Source organism: Epargyreus clarus, unplaced genomic scaffold (assembly GCF_041222505.1).
Source record: "Epargyreus clarus isolate Ecla_fem2 unplaced genomic scaffold, WU_Ecla_fem_2.2 ptg000021l, whole genome shotgun sequence".
NCBI classification, from domain to species: Eukaryota; Metazoa; Arthropoda; class Insecta; order Lepidoptera; family Hesperiidae; genus Epargyreus; species Epargyreus clarus.
In genome coordinates, this window is record NW_027332228.1 from 3986171 (window position 1) to 4008784 (window position 22614).

Sequence of the window (22614 nt, forward strand, 5' to 3'; positions counted from 1 at the left end):
AAACGCGCTGCACACTCATAGTCTTAGGAGGCTCGTAGACTCAAGTATCTTTAATACGCAAGTGGTATGCATGCAAAATAGATACACACATACATACAAGCTAGAACATACGAGCACTAAAACTCGCGTGACTGGAAAAATATCCTTTAAGAATGAGTACCTACTTACAATAAAATAGCGTGGTTAAGAAACTCGGCCTCTAGATCAAGGGGTTCAAATCCCAGGCACGCACCTCAGATTTTTCAAAACTATGTGCGTATTTGGAATTGATTATCACTTGCTAAAAACTGTTTAAAAATTGTAAGGAAACCTGCATACCTGAGAGATTTATAAAAAAAATCTCAAAGGTATGTGAAGTCTACCAATACGCACTTGGCCAGCGCGGTGAACTATAGCCTAATCCGTCATTCTGATAGGAGACCCGTGCCCAGCAGTGGGACAAAAAAAGAGTTGTTGATGATGATGATGATGATGATGATTAATAATTACTTACCAGGGTCTTCCTTGTGCGTCATCATGTTAGCCGGAACGGGATCTCCTAGGAAATATTGGGACGTGACCGTTGACGTCGACATGTGTTTTCTAGGTGTTGTTTTTGTTTCTGTTGAACAGTTAGTTATTTTTTATATTTAGTTATTACCGATTGTAGGTTAAATTTTAGTAGTATATGTGTATCTAGTTATTTATCTTCAAAAAAAAAATGAAACTGTTGTTATTGCCATGTCGTAGAAACGTGAGGATGATTATATATTAAGTTGGTTGCAATATATAAAAATATTTGTTGTTATAACGGCCATCGTTATACATTCTCTGTAAATACTTCAAGTGTTTATCTCTTACGGTCCAAGAGATAGAACCCTGTGACAGACAAACGGACAGACGAACAGACACACCTACGGCGGGTGCTTAGTAATAATGTTCCGTTTTTACCTTTGGGTAACCCTAAAAATCGTCCAGGCGTAAATATTTTGTGGAATAACGAAATTACTAGTGCGTGAGTTCGAATCGAATTTAGTAGGTTTTTATCTATTACTGTTGGTACACAGTAAATTGATATTGAGTAACGCTCCAACTACTCGGGATCCACTTGGCGAACTGGATTTTTTTTAAATATATTGCTTGGCAATTGTACGGAATCATATTTAGAACTTTAAAAGCTGATACTATTACTTCAATTGGGGAGTAGAGGTTGAAATAGTTCAACCGTATTCTTGTTTCTACCCTTTATTTTTATTCTTCTCTTATTTACTCTAAGAAACCTTTTTTGTTGTTCTCTTATTTACTCTAAAAATATTTTATTGTTATTAGTTTATTAATGTTCATTACTCATCACTATTTTACTTATAAATTTCTTTTAGGTAATGCATAAAGATGTTTCATGTCATGTTAGCTGATTAGTAGCTTTACTTTTTTAAGCTTTAAATAAAATTCAAAAACAGCGTTACATGAAATCGTTTCATTTATCTATATAGTCACGGAATTGCTTCTAATAGGTCTGTGGATTGGACTCCATAATTGTGCTTTCCACAGTTTCCACAGTCTACCATTCCATAGAAATAGCACAGCACAGAATCACACTACATGGAAGACTATCATAGACAAGGCTGTTCTTGATGGTCACGACCATCAGTCATGAGAATTCGACTAAGAAGAAGAAGAATTGTGCTTTCGCGTTTCATTACCAAACCTTTGTAATAGGTCCAAAAAATGCGACTTATTCCATTATTGGTTGACCATCTTATCTAAGTATTTGCGTCTAAAGAATTTTCATCCTACATTAATTTGCACTAATGGCCCATTCGCATAATCCCTTGAGGCTTATTTCTCTTAAGAATGTTTTATAACAGGCGTCTTCTTTTCTTAATTAAAAATAGTTATGTGTTTTACTGCTAGCTTGGAGGCACTCAATCTTATCTCTGGCAGGAGCCATATAGGGTCTTAAGTTGATACTATAGTGAACTTGAATAGCAAAATATTTTAAGTCTCTAGGTTTAGTGTCAAAACTTACTTGTATACTTTCTAACATTGCCCGAATTTGGTGAATGCTCAGTCGTGCGTCTAGATGGCTCTAATATTCATTGAGTATTTTTCTTTTGTTATGATTATTCAATGTGTTCTAGAAAACCGGATACCTACCTCGTACTATTTTCTCATTCACATTTTCACCTCAGTATATAAAAAAGTTGTATTTATCAACATGCCTTTATTAACGAGCCTTAGCACGTCTGACATTATTATATTTCAATACGAAATGCCAAAGAAAACATACGTTGGTACAAAAATATCAATATCGTATCAAACTTGTAATCTTCTGCAAAGTATACGATTGTGACCATAGAACCACAATCATTGTCCTTACCAGCATTAAGATACTCGAACTGCGCCTGCGTCGCCGCCTCCGTCGCGGAGTCGCACAGCATCCGCATCGACATGAGCTGGCTGCGACCGATACACGCCGACTGCTGGCCTTGGTTCGTTGAATCTAAAAAACACCAAGGAAGAACGTATTTACGTTAGTTAGCTTGGCAGTTGCCTTCCCTTTTTCTTCTTTCATGGGGAAACCCTGCATGGGTTCGTTTCAGCCGCGGGGGCAGTTTAGAGAATATTATGCTGGACTCCCACCGGCTAAAACCCCACGGTGTTCCTGTGGACGCTCTTTGTCGGATTTACGGGTACGCTAACAGTTGTCCTCCTTGAGATTTAAAAATCGTTTCGTAAATTTGTAAAATATCTAGCGTTTTGCTTTACCCGCTCGTAGAAAACAGCTCTCTTTATGAGTCATCAGCTGAAGAAGCCCTTATTAGTTCGTAGTGCATGCTAGCATAGCCAATAGCGGATTAGGAGACATTTGAGACATACATTTGAGAAATTAATGAATAATACTCAGGCAATAATTTCTTATGATGTTTTTTATAACTACAAATGGCAAACAAAATTTATAAAAATATGAGTTTTAAAAACTATTTCGTGTCACGGTGATTTAGAATAAAAACTTACCATAGTGGTCCTGAAAACCGCTGTACTGGACAAAAGCATCCACTCTACTCTCGTTATCGATAGATCGCGCGACACTGCCGCTGGAGTCACGCCCGACCGACTTAGAAGTCAGCTCTGTGATAGTATTGGTGCTTGCTGCGTTGTATTCTGGGTGGAATTCTGCAAATTTTCACAACAATTATGTTTCTAAAAGTTGCCTATATGTATCATATAATAACGACGAATTAACAGACTTTAATAAAAAAAGTATCAAAAACTATTTTGGAGGACATTATTACGTCTATGTATAAATGTACGTACCCTGTATATAATAATACTCTATGAATGTACGTCTCATTCTTTTTCGAAACCAAACGTCTTGACGGATTTTAACTTATAAGATGTCGTTGGAATTGTTTAATTTGTTGGAGTAACATAGGCTATATTTTTAAGCAGCAGGATTTTTATTTTTATATTTTTCTAGTTAATTAAATGAAAGCTGTTTTACCGGCAACAACGCTTCGTTTTGTGTGATGAGATCCACCGTTAAAAGAAACTTGTTCGACCAAGTCCATCGCTGACACGGCTGAAATTTTTAAATAAATATATTATAATAAAAAGTTACACGAATAATAAAAAAAAAAACTCAGATTGAAATGACCCATGAATCACATAACATAGTTATTAAATCACATAATTTCTCGTATGTCATAAATTATTGCGATTAGCAAAAACCTCACCCGTATGGAGATGTGGTCCTAATCCACTCGTACAAGATGCTTTCTCGTCGTAGAGTTTATTCGTTGCTCTTGTATCTAATAAGAAAAGTTTTGAAAATTTTACACCTTTAAAGACTATACGTAACTACTTATAGCTCAAATTAGCAGTATTAGGGCGCTTTTTATTTTTTATTATATAGGAGTAGCAGACGAGCATGCAGTTCACCTGATTGTAAGTGGCTAATGCCGCCCATGGACATCTGTAATCAACCCCAGATAAGATTAGATATTCCTACCTGAGGTCTGCTACAGATGCACCGCTACCCCTATAGACAAAGCTGGAACGCCTCGGAAAAGTATGTCTACCTTACCACACCCTTCAAACCAGAACACAGCAGCGTCTAATACTTCTGTTATGACGCAGAAATAGGTGTGGTGGTGCCGCCGGAGTCTAACCACACCTTCAAAATCTCATTACTATTCTTCATAGTCATATCTCATTACTCCATACACACGCGCACGCAAAAAGACTGCAGCAAATTCATTTATATTATTCTGTGGGCGTAAACACGGGCGACAGAAAAAACACTCTTCATCTGATAAAACAAAACATATATTTACCTAAACAAACATCTTTACATCCGCGATAGTGTAAAGATTTCGCCGTGAGGCAATCAACGTTATTCACTGTTACACTCGTTGAGACAACTGCAATAAATAAATAATTTACTAGTTTTTAGCCGTATCTATATATTTTAGCCGATAACTAGAACAGCTATATTATTTATAGTTAAGTATTCATAATAATAGAATAATAGTTTAAAAACTAATAAGAACCACGCTAAAATCGCCCAAGAAAAATCGTTAATCCTGATTCCTGACGATCCTGATGAGGTGAAGGGGATAAAATTATTTTAATCGTGTATCATCGGCTCTTAATAATTGTTCAACATTTTTAATTAATCGGACCATTAAAAGTCAGTAAAAATCGAGTACAAAGATTCCGTTACATACATACAGGTCAAGCTAAAAGCGTAGTAATAAAAGCGTAGTAATAAAAGCGTATTAAAAAGGGACAGCATCAAGTTATATTATAAATGTACAAATATAAAAATGTGTCATTACCTGCACTTTGTTTTGGTAAAATATATGGGTTTTCTATACTGGTTGAAGATACTGAGGTTATTTTGGTTCCTGTCGATGAAAAGTAAATTTCCTTTAAATAGACTATTATTTTAATATTTTATAAAATATCTTCAAAATGGTAGTAGAAAGTAAATTGAAGTTACATTTCGATACCTTAATTCGCAAATCAGCCAACTCCACTTTTCGTCAAAATGTTTTTTTTTCACTTATTTTGATATCTTTGAACACCATTTACTTACTATCAAAATAAATAAAAAAAACATTTGGACAAAAAGTGGAGTTGGCTGATTTGCGAATTAAGGTATCGATTTATAAAATACAAATTACCTGTACACGACAAAATAGTTCCTTTAGGCGTCAACACAGTAGAAAATTCCTTGTTTCCTATTTTTCTACACGGCACTGTTCTATCTGTTGAAAAATTACCTTCATTCACAAGTAAAATCACCAAGTAGAATATTTAATGATTTGTGGTTTGGTGTGGTAAGGGAGATATACTTTTCCGAGGCGTTCCAGCTTAGTCCTCAGGGGTAGCGGCGCATCTGTGGCCGACCTCAGGTAGGAATATCTAATCCTATCTGGGGTTGATAACAGATGTCCATGGGCGGCAGTAGTCACTTACCATCAGGTGGATTGCATGCTCGTCTGCTACTCCTATATTATAAAAAAAATAATGAGCGAAAAATATGCATATTTTTCGCTCATTATTTTTTTTGTTGTAATGTAATATTTTTAAAAAGTATTGCAAGACACTTTTAAAGCAAGAAATATTTTAAATCAATCTATACAGCTATATACATACATAAAATTGGAGTGTATGTTTTTAATTTATCATTGATAATCATTTCGCGTTTTAAATCAATACAAGATTCAAATCAGTAAGTAACGCTCTTGGGTATAGATATTTGATATGATTTCTAAGTATCTGATACCTTTTCGTTTGAGACTGCGGTGGAGGTTAAGGTAATAGGTTTTTTACTTTCAATCACTAGATTATAATCTGCAAACAATACTCTGGGGTATTTAATATGATATTTTCTAAGAATTCTATTTTATTTTCCTTTAGTTTTTTATTCGGCACTAGATTTAAAACACGCAATACTCTAAGGTAGTTATTTGATATCATTCCTAAGTATTTTATATCTGTCTTTTTAAGTGTGTATATCCTTAATTTATTTGGCACAAGATTCAATAGGTACTCCTTGATAGATTTGATATACTTTCAAAGTATTCGATATCTGTCCCTAGAGTGAACAAACAAAGTACTGTGATTGGAGTATCGGGCCCTCACCTGTGATAATACTCGGCTTTGAGTGTTGGCTCGTGTGGCTTATCGCCGAGACACCGGTGGACACCACTCTCACGGACTGGGCTGGGGTCACTTGTGTTTCTGTAGTATATTTTCACTTATTTAATTATTTAATTATTTGATTCCCAATTATATGTAATAGGGATGTTATGGGTGTGGAATTATTCATCTGTTTTTAAATACGTATTTACGAAAAATGTTCCTCATACTGGGTTTAGATAGGTACGAATGTGGATAGATTGTGGTATGGATATTATATTTTTAACAAAAATGAAAGTAAAAACGAATGTTTTTACTTTAAAAATATAACCAACTTAAGTATTCACTAATACTTAGGTTGATGTAACAGGATAGGACGATAAAAAAGTTAAGTTTGTTTATTATAATTATTATATAACTATTAAGGAATAATTCCTTTGAGAATTATTTTTGGTGTAACAAAGACTTGTTCTTATGTAATTTAACTATTTTCGTCAATAAGAATAGAGCTTTAAAAACAATCAATTCATATATTTCAATTATCCTCACTACATTTATTACAGGTAGGTGCATAATATGACAATAACAGTTCTCACTTCTATCGAAAGTTATATTAAAGTTACCTGTATCATTTCCGCATAATTTAAACCTCACACTGCTACACGACATGTTATCTGTCGACCTCGTGATAGTTGAGGGCGTAAATCTTATACTTGTTCCTGAAATATAACCAATGGAAACTATACTTAATGTATGGTCGCTTTTTCTTTATTCGCCCTATAGATAATGTAATTTTTCAATTTATAAGATTTAATCCTAAAGTTTTTGAATATCGTTCTTCTAAGTGCAGGTTGCATGTGAAATGCGCTTGAAAATATTGCCTCCCCCCAATTTCAACGAAGGTAAAACCTCCTGCTCTCTCTCCTATAGTTACGTAAACATTGAAATAAGATCCCATTAAATTTGGAATAAAATTAGAAATACTCGTAACAAATCAATATAGGACACGTAAGTAATCACAACCTTTTTTTTGTTGACGAGGGGGAAACCTTCAAAAGGTACCCGACGCTATGGGAGTGACGCCGGGTTATGTGGGATTTTTACCGCACTAAAACCCCCCCGGTGGCCGTCTTCAGCGTTTGGTGGAGAACTCCGGGATCTCCAACGGAAGACAACCGGAGTCCTCCTAACACGATGCTCTTCTATCGGGCTCTGCCCTGGGGGGAGCAATTTACGCTCCTCTCACATCCCCTGGTGATTACAGCGATATGCGACCACAGAAACCGCTGTCCTTCCCGGGGTCGCTTGCTGGACGGTTTGAGCTCCCAGTCTTGCTGCCCGCAACCCCGAAAGCCGCTTTTAGTCGCCTCTTACGACAGGCAAGGGATACAGTAGCCCTATTCTGGTCCCGGTACTACAGGGACAAAGTAATCACAACTTAGACCCCCGTCTTCAATATTATCAAAAAAAAAAAATAACGAAAATCCCTCTTTTTGGTACTAAAGTAACACTTGACTCCTACCTGCATTGTTACAAGCTATAATCTTTTGAGGTACATCATGTGTTACAGTCTCAAATAGGTTTGGGCTGGAATATATCGTTGCACTTGTCACTTTATTCACTATTGCTGATGGATCGTCTGTTTCTATAATATTAAATAACATAAATTGAAGATGGTAGAACCCTTTGTGGTTCGACTCCGACACCACCGCCACACCTATTTGTGCCTCATAACAGCAGTGTTAAGCGCTGCTGTATTCTTGTGTGAAGGGTGTGGTAATGGAGACATTATTTTCCGACTAGCATTCTAGCAATTTTGTATTTGTATTTTTATTTATTTTGTTTTTGTAATAATCATATAGGTCACACATACAAATGTCACATTATTCGGCGCGTCTTAGATAAATAGTGAATAGTCGACGTTAATTACTACGCATTATGAATGAAAGTGATATCCTTTTCACCCTTGGAGTGCTGAATTTATTGGTGAAGTCATGCTCTATTATGAGATTTTAAAAAATAAACTTTTTTTTTATAATATAAGAGTGGCAGACGAGCATACAGTCCACCTGATGGTAAGTGGCTACTGCAGCCCATGGACATCTGTAATTAACCCTAGATAGGATTAGATATTCCTACCTGAGGTCGGTCACAGATGCGCCGCTACCCCTGAGACTATAGATAACATAACTATTAACTAACTAGTATGGATAGTAAGACCATAAAACAGTAAACGTTAACTTTGCATAAATTTATCCTAAGCTCTGTTAAAGAATAATCTCAAAAACGGTCTCAAAAATATTCGACGGAATTGAATCTGAAACGAGTTGGTTTATATGAATGATAAAATCAAATAAAACCACGTTTATGTACTATGATCAGGAATTATGTGCAGGCGTTGAAAAGTGCAGCTTAGAGCCGAATGGGCCACTTTGTGCCAGCGATATCTTTTGGCTTCGAGCCAATTCCTGTTGTCCATAATAGTTTGTATGTAAGCTGAGTTTGGGCTACGAATGAGCCAAGATTCTAGTTTACACACAACTTATTGTCCAAATTTCTTTATTATTTACCTTTTGAAGTTTATAAAGAACCTCTTAATATCAAACATTAAGATTTAGGTTCAAGCTACATGACCTTTGTTTTTTCATGGAAAATAAATTAGAAACATTAACATTCGAATTATAGGTAAACACTTACCGGTACCAATTTCTTGAATATCATTTACAAACGACGGAATACTTGTGGACTCGTGTATAAATTCGTTTTCTGTTACAGATTCTGTAAAAAGGAAATATTGGTTATTAACCAATAAAAAGATAAGAAATATATACAAGGAAATAATATTTTAACACCACCACCACCATTTTTTTTTTTTTTTTTCTTCTCGAGGGGGAAACCTTCAAAAGGTACCCGGTGCCGTGGGAGCGACACGGGGTTATGTGGGATTTTTACCGCACTAAAACCCCCCCGGTGGCCGTCCTCAGCGCTGCGTAGAGGACTCCGGGATCTCCAAAGGAACGCAACCGGAGTCCTCTCAGCGCACTGCCCCGTCGGGCTCCGCCCAAGTGAAATTGAATCACCCCACCGTCCGATGTACACGACGGTATGCGACCACACATACCGCCGTCCTTCCCGGGGTCGTTGGCCGGACGGTTCGGACGGCTCCCACTCTTACCATCCGCAACCCCGAAAGCCCCTTTTAGTCGCCTCTTACGACAAGCAGGAAATACTGTAGCCCTATTCTGGTCCCGGAACTACAGGGACCCAGCAGATACACCAGCTTTTGACGACTTTTGTGCTGACTTCGATTATGGTATCGAAAACGTGTGCTTTGGCCGTAGTATAGACATCTCACCGCCTTTTAATTGAAGGAAGCCATTAAATGACTTAAACGACTGACAATTCTGTCAGCCGTTTAATGGCTGTCATGGTGCAATTTATGCGGAATAGTGCCGACATGTGCAGTTAAGACACGAAATCGAAGAAAAGGTGCGAAGAAATATCGTTTCATTCGTAAATGATCTAAAAACGACTTTTTTAACTATTTTCAAACACGAAAATAATTGACAGTCATAATTGTCAAAAAGTTAAATTTTCTTGTTAGAAGCGAGCAATCTTTTCTAATCTATGGCTTTGGCGATCAAGTGTAGTGTAGTAGAGTATAGCTGTGAAATCTTTGAAGTTAGCCAAAACTCTCCTAATAGAAAGTCGTTAACAAAACTTTTTTTTACCTAAGAAGAAATATCTGACTCCTTTAGTACGAAGTAGGTAGAATCTCTGTTTGAATTATATTTAATAGATACACATATTTATACAAGTCATTGAACTCAGTTTTCACCGCCACACCTATTTTTACCGCGGGGGTAGCGGCGCATCTGTGGCCGACCACAGGTAGGAATATCTCATCCTATCTGGGATTGATTACAGATGTCCATGGGCGGCAGTAGCCACTTACCATCAGGTGGACTGCATGCTCGTCTGCTACTCTTATATTATAAAAAAAAAAACTTAAATTAAACAAAAATGAAATACCTGCGTCAGTCGCTGTATCTTTGGTTTCAACATTTGACTTTACATTACCATGGTTGATATTTGTTCGTGAAATGGCGCTGTGATTATTTCTGGCAATACATTTTTTTATGATTGAAGAGTTTGTACCTGAAGATCGAAATAAACATTTATATATAAAATATCCTAAGATTTTGAAAACAACTATACCTACTAATTTGTAAGTTAAATACATATTTCTGTTCTGTTAATTTGATCGATTAATAGGTTGTTACAAAAAATAGCTTTGGATAAAAGGCTTATATTTAAATATGCTTTAGAATTCCGATGGGAAAATAATTTATAGAAAAATTTGGTAGGTTTACCTACTACCTACTGTTATAACGATCTTACCAGTGAAGAACGAAGGTCCAATATTAGCGTGTTTGTTTCGTGATTTGTTGCTTTTGCATGATGTTCCAGACACGCCTAAAATTTAATTCAGTTGGAAATTACATACGAATCATACATTTTAATGTAGAGTATTATTTTCTTAAAACATAAACAAAAAATATTAAGAAAACTACTCCGGAGACTTTCCGCTACTGGACAACAGATGGCGCCACGAGTATTCTGAATCACGCTATCGAAGTTTTCGAAACATCATGTACATAAAAGTTCCAAACTGAGACTGTCGGAGCACGGCCGCTCCCCGGGCATGATCACCTAGTCTGACGAGAGATCTCCCTTTGCCGAACTCCTATCACGCTACCAATATTTTCAGAATATTTTCTAAAATTATTTCGTCTGGCGGTAGACCTCACATTGACAAAGTCTCTTTGATTTAATATCTTAGCCACCACTTAGGATATCTATATAGTTGGTATTCTAGGCACGAATCACTTGACACAATTCTCAAATACGAAACACTATCGAATAATTTAGTTACGATTGTCATAAGTTAGGACAGAACGGTGGCTAGGACTTAAGATTTCTGGACGATAGGTCCGGACTCAAATGAGTCACATTCACTTAGCGATGGACAGATGGACATTAGAACTCCTTGCGAATGTCAATTGTATTATTTGCTAAGAACGGTCCAATTCTCCAAGGGTCCAATTACGCGTCCGTGCACTCCATATCAATAGGAATTCGAACTCCGGATTCTTTAGTCCAGTAGAAATTTATCAACAATCGTTTTTACATATCGATACCTTGAACTTAAACATGATGGCGTTGAACGAAATCTAAATAAATAAAAAAAACATTTTGAAAAAGAATTTGCGAATTAAGGTATTAAATGTATCATAATTTCATGTTCATAGTTCATTTTGTCTCTACTTACTTACTGTTACTTTAAGTAAAATAACTACGTCACTACTCCACCGAAAGTCAGTTGTATTCAAAATGTAGGGGATTGAATAATCTACGATCTATGTGGAGTACATTTACGCCTGTTGCTCATAATCAGATTCCACTTTTACCTACCAAAGGTCATTTTTTGACAAATATCGATCTGTGATAAATAAAACATTGGGTATATTAATTATTATTAATTGCGAGCATTAACCATTACTTTCTTATTATTACAGTACCATATAAAAGATAGTCCGCGAGGTCTAAGCTGAGCTTTGCATTAGTGTGCACGAACACAAAAGTAGGTCAGACGAAAAACTTTCAAAAATAAATTTTATCATTTTTATTTAGGTACATAAGTTGAAGAGGTATTCTTGTTTAAAAAATTAGTAAAAAAAAAATGTTTTTACAATATGCAATGAAATTAATTAAATAAACTGTAGTATTTAAACCCAACCTACATTTTTACATTTCAAAAAAAAAAACATTTTTGATATTTTAAATTATTCGCCACATTCGCGTTTATTTATATTGGAAGTAATTGTACTAAAAAATCGAACACAAAAACAAAATATAAAAAATTTAACAGTTCTGCTGTCAGTACAAGAAGTGAGGAAGATGTACGAATGCCAAAAAGCAGTATAAACCGGTTTAAATCAATTAAAAGACGTAACCTGACTTCACACCTACACTATCCATGTGCACTCACACAAATGCAAAACTCAGCTTAGACCTAGCGGACTAAGTATACTAGAAAGAAAGTATTAGTGATGTACTGCCTTCGTTTTTCGCCCAAAGAGTGAATTCAGACATTTCGCCCATTCTAAAAACAACCGCAATAGTACACAAAGAGCAAACCTGCTTCAATTTTATTGCACACCGACGTCCGTGACTTCAGCCTGAGGGAGGCGGTTATTTCGGCGGATTTTTGTTCATTCGCCACCGCATCCGTGCCTGGGTAGAGTAAAAACATGTCACGGACCCACGAGAGGAAATAGCCATGCGGTTTACGCGAGAATGTACTTCATTTTAGCCATTTTGCGGATGGAGAGACAAGGTCCAGTTGAATACGTGCTACGATATCTGGTTGGGCTGTTTGTGATTTTACTCGGAAATAATAGTTATGGATATAATGTTGTTTCGTATACGTTGCTCTTTGTTTGTTGTAATATCAAGTCTCCGACACAATAAGAGTTCCTTTTAAAAAAATATAACTTTTATACTATATGTGTACTTATGTAATATCCAGGCTATAATTTAATTTACACTTTTATTATTGTAAATCTAAAGTATAAAGAAATAGGTACAATTATTGTTCGTTTTTATGAATAACTTTTGATTGATACTAACCTTTGCATTACGCTTTTCTTTTCTGTATAGACTTTGCAATAAAAATATATATTATTTCTTAATAACTAAATAAGGTAAAGTAATCAGGCACATATCTACCATCTTATCATACCATAATTATATGCAACTATATTTTCTCTACTTTGTTCATAAAACTCCATGAAAAATAAATACCGAATATTTTACCCATTTCTGTATAAACAAATATTGTGGTTTGCACGTCAGCGTTGTCCCAATTTATCGAACGTAGACATTGCAAGGTGCCCACTGTAAAACAAATGTAAGTTTTAGATAACGTAATAGATGTAATTTCCATGGTCATTGTGTGGCCGAAGAAAGAAAATAATATAAAATGTCAACTCAACACAATGATGAAACTTGTGTAATATCGTCAGCCAAAAACGTAAGCAGTAAGGAATAATAATATTCAAATAGCTTCAAGTATAAAATATAAACGACGAATTGAGATCCACTCTTTTTCAGCGACGAGTAAAAAAAAAAGAGAAGTTCCCTGGGAGTGAGTGTGATTTGTATATGTTGTATGTGCAGTGCAAATGTGCAAATGTACCCATAGAAATAAACAACTAACTTTTCTTAAACTTGGTGCGAGATTTAGTCCAATTTAACCAACGTTCAGCTGTCCTTTTCCACATGCCTTTCCAACGGTGTCGACCAACTTTTCTGATGGACATTCGCTTTCGTAATGTCTCAAATGGACGGGATACTGATAAAGAAAATATTTTAGCAGTATATCTGGTTTTAAGGGCGTTTTCGTGTCACGCGTGTTTACGCCCGCATGTGTGCGTGTCCCACCTGCACTCGTACCGCGTAGAATCCGCGCCAACTCTGTGCTAGTCAACTCTGAATATAAAAACGAGTCACGTCGCAACAGCAAATTGTAGATATTAGCAGGACGAAGACGGCGCGGCATCCCCCCGGGCACCCATCTGCTGCTGGCACTCGCCCACTGGTACATAGCGCAGTTAGTGTACCCTTACGCTGTTTGTCCATTGCACCGTCACCGAGCCGATACCGATAATTAATCACGGCACCGAATTAGCGTACACATACATTTACTATGGGATGACAGTGCTCGGGTGACGGACGTTCGGTGGACAAGCTGCTATAGCAAATGTATGTACGCTACTTCGGCGCCGTCATTAATTATATCGGTATCGGCTCGGTATCGTGGTTGGTGGACAAACAGCGTTACTGTTGCAACGGAGTATATTCTTCTAGTTGTGTTCGACCCCATTAGCTCTCTGACTACATCTGTGCGCAACAACTTCAGAGTAGACTAGAAGTTTGATGCGGATTATATACGGGCCGCGATAAGACGGCACCGAGTGAATTCATGTGATCGTAAACATGCGCGACAGGAAAAGCGCCCTTAAGACGTGCTCGTGAGTTTAATATTCTTAAGAATAAATGTGTATGCCTCATAAACGTCTGTTTTAAATAATATCACTAAGAGTACGCTATAACATAATAAGCTTAAGTAAAATACTAAGTCTAATAGAGATAATCGTAAAATCTTACATCTATATTTCTTCTTCTGATGGCGTCTGTAATTTTGGCACTTTTTACAACGCTCCCTGTGGTCTCGACTTAGACTTAGCTCGTCATACTTTTTGACTTCTTTGTTCCAACAATAATGATGAAAGTAATCGTGGTAGTTGTAATTATCTAATAACAATACATATGTTTTAAAGTATGATAAATATTGACCATAAAATAAATTAAGCATTATGTAACGTTAACGTTCTTTGCATTGTCCCTTCCTGCACTATACTGCATTTTGAAGGTGGTAGAACCCCTTGTGGTTCGACTCCAGCGGCACCACCGCCACGCCTATTTCTACCTAATAACAGCAGTGTTAGGCGCTGCTGTTCCGGTATGAAGGGTGTGGCAAGGGAGACAGACTTTTCCGAGGCGTTCCAGCTTAGTCCTGAGGGGTAGCGGCGAATCTGTGGCCGACCTCAGGTGGGAATATCTAATCCTATATAGGGTTGATTACAGATGTCCATGGGCGGCAGTAGCCATTTACCATTAGGTGGACTGTATGCTCGTCTGCTACTCCTATATTATAAAAAAATATATATTTTAGCTTTTCCTTCTTATAACTTATTGAATCCTTCATTTAAAGTACTTTGATAAAATCTTACATTATCTTACATGTCATACGTATTTAATTACTCTTAGAGCCGATTTCACCAACACTTCATTTATACTAGAGTAGCTATCCCGGTATAACTTTACTCTGTCAATTTAATCCATGGTTAACTTCAATTTCGTTTCACCACGTTAGTCTAAGGATATCTTATTCTCGTATAGTTACTCTGTGACGTTGAACTAATGAATTTAACACATACTTAATGCATCCAAGTAAAATAGACAGTTTGACGTATACTTGCACAATAGTGCTGCATATTCTTACATTTGTTCGGATAATACGTTATCTTGACAGTTCAGTTGACATAGATCCCGCGCCGAACCAAAAAGGTTTTTTGTTGTATTTAGATTTTTTTAATTTAGCGTAAACAAATCTTTATTATTGTTTTATGTAATTAGTTTATTATATTTATTTTCTTTTATAAACGAAATCTTAACACGAAATCGTGCTCGTCATAAGTCCCCAAAATAATTAGCCCTTGATTTAAACCATCGTGGGCGAGGAAATAAACAATCATCGTCATCACTATCGGTTTTGTTTAATAATACTTTTAGACGACGTTCCATTATTAAGATTTTAATCAATAATGTAAGTAATAAGTAGATACAATTTGTACAACATGTTATCGTCGTTAATAAGAAGCTTGGATATTAACGATATCACATTTTTATAACGTTACATTAAAGTAATAAGTGACTCATTTGATACTACAGTTTAAAAACAGATGCGGGTAGGTGAAGTGGGGACGACACCTTGGCGGCGCTCGAATTAACAGAGAGCGACATTCTGGTCGGAGACTTCAGCAAGAGCAGTCGAATAACGGAGATACTTGTGTAGTTATAATACTTTTAATCACTAGTGTGAACTTACTTACGTATAATTGTTATATCGTTACTCTGTACCGTTTATGTGACTATATTATTACATGACTTCAAGACCTTCAAGACGAGTTTGATCTCATCAGAAGTGTACAAGAACCAGCTCACAATCATGGACGGCGATTCGTAAGTACGAACATACTTGACACAGGAATAAAAACCGTGAGTTAAAACATTATTTTGTCATATGTGAATTCATCTTGGTAGAATAAGTAAAAATGGGGGTAGATAAATGTCGTTGATGTAAGGGCAAACTCATTTGAATTAAGAAAATGGATAGATTGAGACTAGTAATTCAATGAAATGTTAATACCCTCTGAAAATGATATACATAAATTTTGTGAACAAACTTTACTCTTATCAAATTACTTGTTAACATTGTATACTGAGGGGTTTACTTCAAAATAAGTGCATTTTCTGTGAAGAAGTGTCTAAAAGTAATTTTGCAAGGCAGTTCTTGTGGTAAATCTGTCCATTTGGTTAAAGTCTGTGGTGTAAAAAGTAAATCCTAATTGTCCTAAAGTTACACCTTTGAAATATATAGAAATACACGTACTTATGAAAATATTTTAAGGATCTTTAATCTTAAATGTCAGGCTTTATAGATGTGGGAACCTAATGGTTGTTAATATAGGCTAATGTACGCCAGAAATTGCATACAGGTTAGATTTGAATTTATTTTTGATAACTTGTAATGTTTCAAACTGGGTTTACGTATATGCGTTTGTTATTATTGTATGGAAGGGACTATGCGGTAGCAACAAACGCAGTTACAGAGTACAGTATACCTACTTGATATAAGTGACACGTTTATTAAGTTGCAAAATTTTGATTATTCATAATTGTACAGAAATGTATAATATCTACGTGGTACATATTTAACTGCCTGCAAATAAGTATCACGACCACGGTATTGAGTGGCTGAGTGTACCCACGAGGGAAATGGGAAATGAGTTTAAGGTTTATTGTTTTTTTTTTTTTGGATATTAATTGACTATATTTAAAAATAAACTTCTACATTGAAAATTCACATCTACATTGTTCACATTTTCATTTTATAAATCAATTAAAGTTTCCTTTTGATTTCATATACTTGATACGTAATTGTTATGAAAGAAGCATACGTACGTTGCCAAATTTAGCTTTCCATCAATTCTAGGCGAACTCACGCAGTACTGTGTACTACTGTGTTTTGACTCCCATAAAGTATAAATGCACATTAGTTAATGATCTATGAGAAAACTGAGAAACTTATGCGCAGCGGTCTTTGGAATATTATATATAAAAAAACAACCTCCCATTTCACTTATACAGAATATTAAATGTCTGTTTTAAATTTAGTATGCAACGTTTCGTTTTGTATTAATATTTCTTTACATCTCGTAATTTTAAACCTTTAAATTTGAATTTGAATTTGACACATTACACGTCCTTTTGGTTTGAAATTTGGGCACTATCAAATACTGGTAAATGAAGTTTGTACCTTAAACGTTGAGGCGCTTAGACTATCGATATTATCAATTATGTGAGCCACTTACGAAATGATAAACGGGATCCACTTTGTATGAGATTGAGAATAAATTATTATAAGTAAAATAATAATAATAATAATAATAAATTGATGCTTTTATAACTTGAGCTTAGTTCTATTTACAAGTTACAGCAATTAAGTTATTATACGTATTAAGTGAGAAACGGTCACTGAAGCCTACATAAATTTAGATAGTCTTTTTTATACCATATTTAAAATGAGTCTTGCCTGCGACTTTGTTCATGTGGATTCAGAATATAATTTGAATTGCATTTTTAAAACGAGTCTTGCCTGCGACTTTGTTCATGTGGATTCAAAATATAATTTGAATTGCATTTTTAAAACGAGTCTTGCCTGCGACTTTGTTCATGTGGATTCAAAATATAATTTGAATTATACAATGCCCTCTGTCAAGATCACGGAGTACGTTGGTAATTTGGAATTCTCCATTACCTGGTCTTGTAATGTTTTAAAAAAAAATGTATACTTTTGACATCAACTTCGTAGTTTTGGTTTTAATGCATTTTCAAACATACAAACCGACAGACAAAAATTTTTCTTTTTCAAATATATTCGATGTAAACACGTGAAGATATCATTCTTATTATATGTATATCATAGCCAAATGAATAATAATGTTGTTTAATAATGTAATCAAATAAAACCATAGGTACATTTCGATGGGATTTTCTTATACAATAATTTACTTTTCATATAAATTTCATACGGTTCACAATTGCGTCATGTCTAGGTTTTCTCTATAGAAACATCGAGCGTCTCCTTGATAGTGTTGGTTGTAAATGATACATATTATATTAATATAATATATACAGATATTACGCACTAATATAATTTTTATTACAAACTATATAAAAGTCAGGTGAAGCCGAGGCGTTTGAAATATATATAATGAATATGAATTGTTCGGTAATAAGGTGTATCATAAGATAGTTTGACTAACTGTTTGTTTGGCTGGCTGGTATAAAATCATGATCAACTTTAATAGACCTTTTTCAGGTCATAGAAATTTTAGGTTGTGATTGATAAGGAGCCACATGTTATGTAAAACAGTTATAGTTTTAAATCTGACGATCGTGATGAGACAAAATTAGAATTGGACAAGACTATTAAAATCATGTCATGTCAAAGTATTTCAAAGTTTTTAAATAAATCCGACCGTTCAAAGTAGGTAAAAATCGAATTCAAATATTCCGTTACATACATACAGGTCAAGTTAATAAAAGCGTGGCAAAAATAAAAGCGTGTTTAAAAAAAATCGGTTATCAGTTGTAGACACAAATAAGTATAGTTAAATAATGGCCGGTTTCTGAAGTCATTTTTCTTGGTAGGTAGTTTACGAATATGTATTCAATAACACTATCCGTTTGATAACTACGGAAAAAAAAAACCGCTTCCAAGCAACTCAATGTAAGACGAGCTCTGTTTAAACTCCGTTTAGATTATCGGACCATTTTAATGTGTTTATTCTTTCCATAACATTATTTGATATTTGTCTAGCAAATCTTTCTTAGTATAATGCATAACTTTTACAATAAAATAGCCCAAACCATAATTTCCTTATGGGAATCTTAATTTAAAACTTTTGGTGAAATAAAAAAAAAGTTAAGTAGTTAAGCTTATTGCACAATTGACAAGTATGTCGCTGACGTGAACGCATGGGTCCGTTAAGCTTTGTTAATTAAATTTTGAAATTCATGTAATAGTATGTATTATTATAACTGAATATAAATTCAATTTAATGTAATGAAATTTCTTTCTGACTTTCAAAAGTGGGTTATGTAGCCCTACTTTGAAAGAAATAATTTGAATTTGTGATAAATAACGTAAAAAAAAAATGGGTTCATACAACTTATTACGTGTTATATTGTGTGGAATTCTTGGTTTACCATTATTTAGTCTTTAACTTTGATATAATTCATTTCAAATATAAACGATATATTATTATTTTGATACTGCTTCATCAGTTGATAAAAGACGTACGTTGGAAAGGCAACTATTTGTATAAAATAACATTGTAATAATTAAAAGAAGTACTAAGTAGTAATAAAATAATGTTATAATAGTATTTTGAGTCTCATAGATTCATTTAGTGGCCAACTATAGAACGTCGTTATTCTGATGCGTAACTTTATCGAATCAATAGTTGTTGGAGATTTAACTAATAGACTTAGAATCCAGGCATAAATAAAGTGGGCAGCTAGATGTTGTCATTACTGTAGGTGTAGGAAACTTTGTGGTTTGATTTTTATTTATCTGGAGTTAAGATGGATTAGTGCAGATGCCTCGAGCAGTGTGATGTTCGCGGGTGTCTCTTGGTGATTCATATGGTTGGGTTGACCCAAGGCATTGAGTACCTTGAAGACATTAAGTGAATATTGCATTTTTAGAGTAAATTTAAGTTGAGCACTGGCCGAATGTTATCATAAGCAAGGTATAAAAACTGCGGTGATACATGACTAGAGTGATCCTATATGAACATCACCTAGTTATAACCGTGTTTTTTAATATTTAACAATGGTCTAATGCATTCGCTTCAATACCTGTCGCGCATATGACATTTATGTAAAGAGTCCTTATGAACTATGCCTGCAACAGAAATCCGTGGTGAACACTGTTGGGGCAGATTTATAACCTAGGTAATACACAACTAGTGTGATTCTATATGAACATCACCTAGTTTAAGCCTTGGTTCGGATCAACAGTTCGGGCCTTTTACATGCGAGTCGGTATTGCAAGAAAATGCGTATAGTTAAAGCCATGTTTTTGATAAACAGTTCGGGCCTCTTACGTGCGAGTCGGTATTACAAGAAAATGTGTAACTCTTCTGGACTTAGGCATTAAACAACTGGTTTTCTTTTGCAGCTCTTGCATCAGACCATACACGATCGAGGACGAACGTGTGAGCAGGACGGCCGAATGTTATCGTCGTTAATAAGAAGCTTGGATATTAACGATATCACATTTTTATAACGTTACATTAAAGTAATAAGTGACTCATTTGATACTACAGTTTAAAAACGGATGCGGGTAGGTGAAGTGGGGACGACACCTTGGCGGCGCTCGAATTAACAGAGAGCGACATTCTGGTCGGAGACTTCAGCAAGAGCAGTCGAATAACGGAGATACTTGTGTAGTTATAATACTTTTAATCACTAGTGTGAACTTACTTACGTATAATTGTTATGTCATGATTTTCGAATTTAATAGTTATTTTATTGTAGTCTTAACAGCAATGATTGAAAAATTAATATTAAAATAGGTAGTTTGATATTAAAATAAACTTGTATTGTGGGTAGTATGCACCTAATATCCCTATAAAAGTCTGTGATAACGTCGGCTCGAGTAGTCAGTTTGGGAGTCGTACGCTAACCATCAAGGTGATAAGTTGTTTAGTGGTAACTATGCTAGTTGGCTGATAAAAGTGTTAAAAATGGAATAAAAGTATTTAATGTGCTGCGAATTGGGGTTTTTCTGATATTTCAGAAGGGGGATATAAAAATCCAGGTATGTACGCCCTCAGAATTTTAAATATTAATAGAAAAAAAGAGAAATGGAGGAAACTCGAGTTAAAATTACATCAAAATGTAACTATAACGCTTGTTAAAATTTATTTAATTTCGATACTGCACAAATATGACACTATTACATTGCATTTGATCGGGGCTACCCTCCGATAATGCACAAAAGCACCACACTTTTACATAGCATTGCATTTGATCGGGGCTACTCTCCGATAATGCACAAATGCTAACCACACTTTTACATAGCATTGCATTTGATCGGGGCTACTCTCCGGTAATGCACAAATGCTAACCACACTTTTACATAGCATTGCATTTGATCGGGGCTACTCTCCGATAATGCACAAATGCGTATCACACTTTCACATAGTATTGCATTCGATCGGGGCTACTCTCCGGTAATGCACAAATACTCACGACAGTTTTACATACTCGTAACAATGCATTTGATCGGGGCTACTCTCCGGTAATGCACAAGTATGACACTTTTACACTGCATTTGATCGGAGCTATTCTCCAAGAATGCAAGTCATGCATACATGTTAAAGACTTTCAATTGAAAATATTTATTTACTGACTTATTTATAAAGTATTAAATGTAATTTTAACTCGTATTTTCAATTTATGTATGATGATACCTACTTGATGATACCTACTTTGAATTAAACGTTTTACGTGATATTTTGAAATTTAATATGGGTAATTTATAGTTATACAAGCGACAACTCCCAACAGAGAAAAATATAATAGAAGGTTTCTATTTTATTTATGAGACTTTATTTTTGTGCGAATCATTTACTCACTTTTTTTTTTTTTTTGTATAAATGTCAGTTGGAATTATCGCTTTGAACGGTTAGACAATGGAGAATTAACATGTTTGTGGGAACAGTGACAGTGACAGTGTGATTGAGCGAACAATGAATGTTCGCTAGATAATGATTGAGCGGACAATGATGTACGCTAGATAATGATTAAGCGGACAATGATGTACGCTGGATAATGATTGAGTGAGCAATGATGCTCACTAGATAATGATTGAGCGGACAATGATGTACGCTAGATAATGATTGAGCGGACAATGATGTACGCTAGATAATGATTGAGTGAGCAATGATGCTCGCTGGTAAGGGTGCGTTGCATCGAAAGCCCGGTTAAAGTTTGCGTTCAAGTTACATGATGCAACCCACCCTAAGAAACGTAATGTTAACACTACTGTTACTCTAGAGATCTAGGATCACTGTTCACTGTTCACTGGGATCACTGTTGTTCTAGTCTAGGGAGTCAATACATTCCGGATTAAATGAATGAAGCTGGTGAACTATGATTGTTCACCGGACTAAAGAGGCTAGTAGACTATGTTTGTCCATTGGCTTAAAATGACTCATTTACTATTTTGATATTATTACCTACTTACACACGAAATTGCTATATTTATATGAATTTGGATATTTTTACAAAAGTTTTCTTTTAATTTAATATCTTCTCAAATGAGTTAGAGATTTACTATAGATTTGTAGAAAAGCATTTATAAATGTTTCTTAATGAGAATTTGAACAGACAATGTCCCAAGTATAATGCCTATGTTTCAGGGGAATAATGATGTTAAATACTGAATTGTGTACTTCACCACTAAGTGTACCATTAAAGGTGCCAGTCCAAGCCGTGTGG

At 35.2% G+C, this 22614-nt stretch overlaps 1 protein-coding gene across 5 annotated transcripts in view; it reads right to left on the minus strand.

Moving 5' to 3' along the window:
• The window catches only part of LOC140750984 (uncharacterized), a 50446-nt gene that overhangs the window by 16752 nt on the left and 11080 nt on the right, over positions 1-22614 (minus strand). For 4 of the 5 annotated variants that reach the window (XM_073084762.1, XM_073084760.1, XM_073084763.1 and 1 more), the window contains exons 11-25: positions 12331-12426; positions 10531-10605; positions 10162-10287; positions 8827-8907; positions 7652-7774; positions 6753-6848; positions 6133-6231; positions 5169-5252; positions 4821-4889; positions 4317-4403; positions 3717-3791; positions 3485-3562; positions 2998-3156; positions 2360-2482; positions 494-601 (exon numbers count right to left, since the gene is read on the minus strand). In XM_073084762.1, the coding sequence (XP_072940863.1) occupies positions 494-601; positions 2360-2482; positions 2998-3156; positions 3485-3562; positions 3717-3791; positions 4317-4403; positions 4821-4889; positions 5169-5252; positions 6133-6231; positions 6753-6848; positions 7652-7774; positions 8827-8907; positions 10162-10287; positions 10531-10605; positions 12331-12426 (1479 nt within the window). The remainder of the gene's footprint in view (positions 1-493; positions 602-2359; positions 2483-2997; positions 3157-3484; positions 3563-3716; positions 3792-4316; positions 4404-4820; positions 4890-5168; positions 5253-6132; positions 6232-6752; positions 6849-7651; positions 7775-8826; positions 8908-10161; positions 10288-10530; positions 10606-12330; positions 12427-22614) is intronic. The other variant, XM_073084764.1, reaches the window with a different exon arrangement.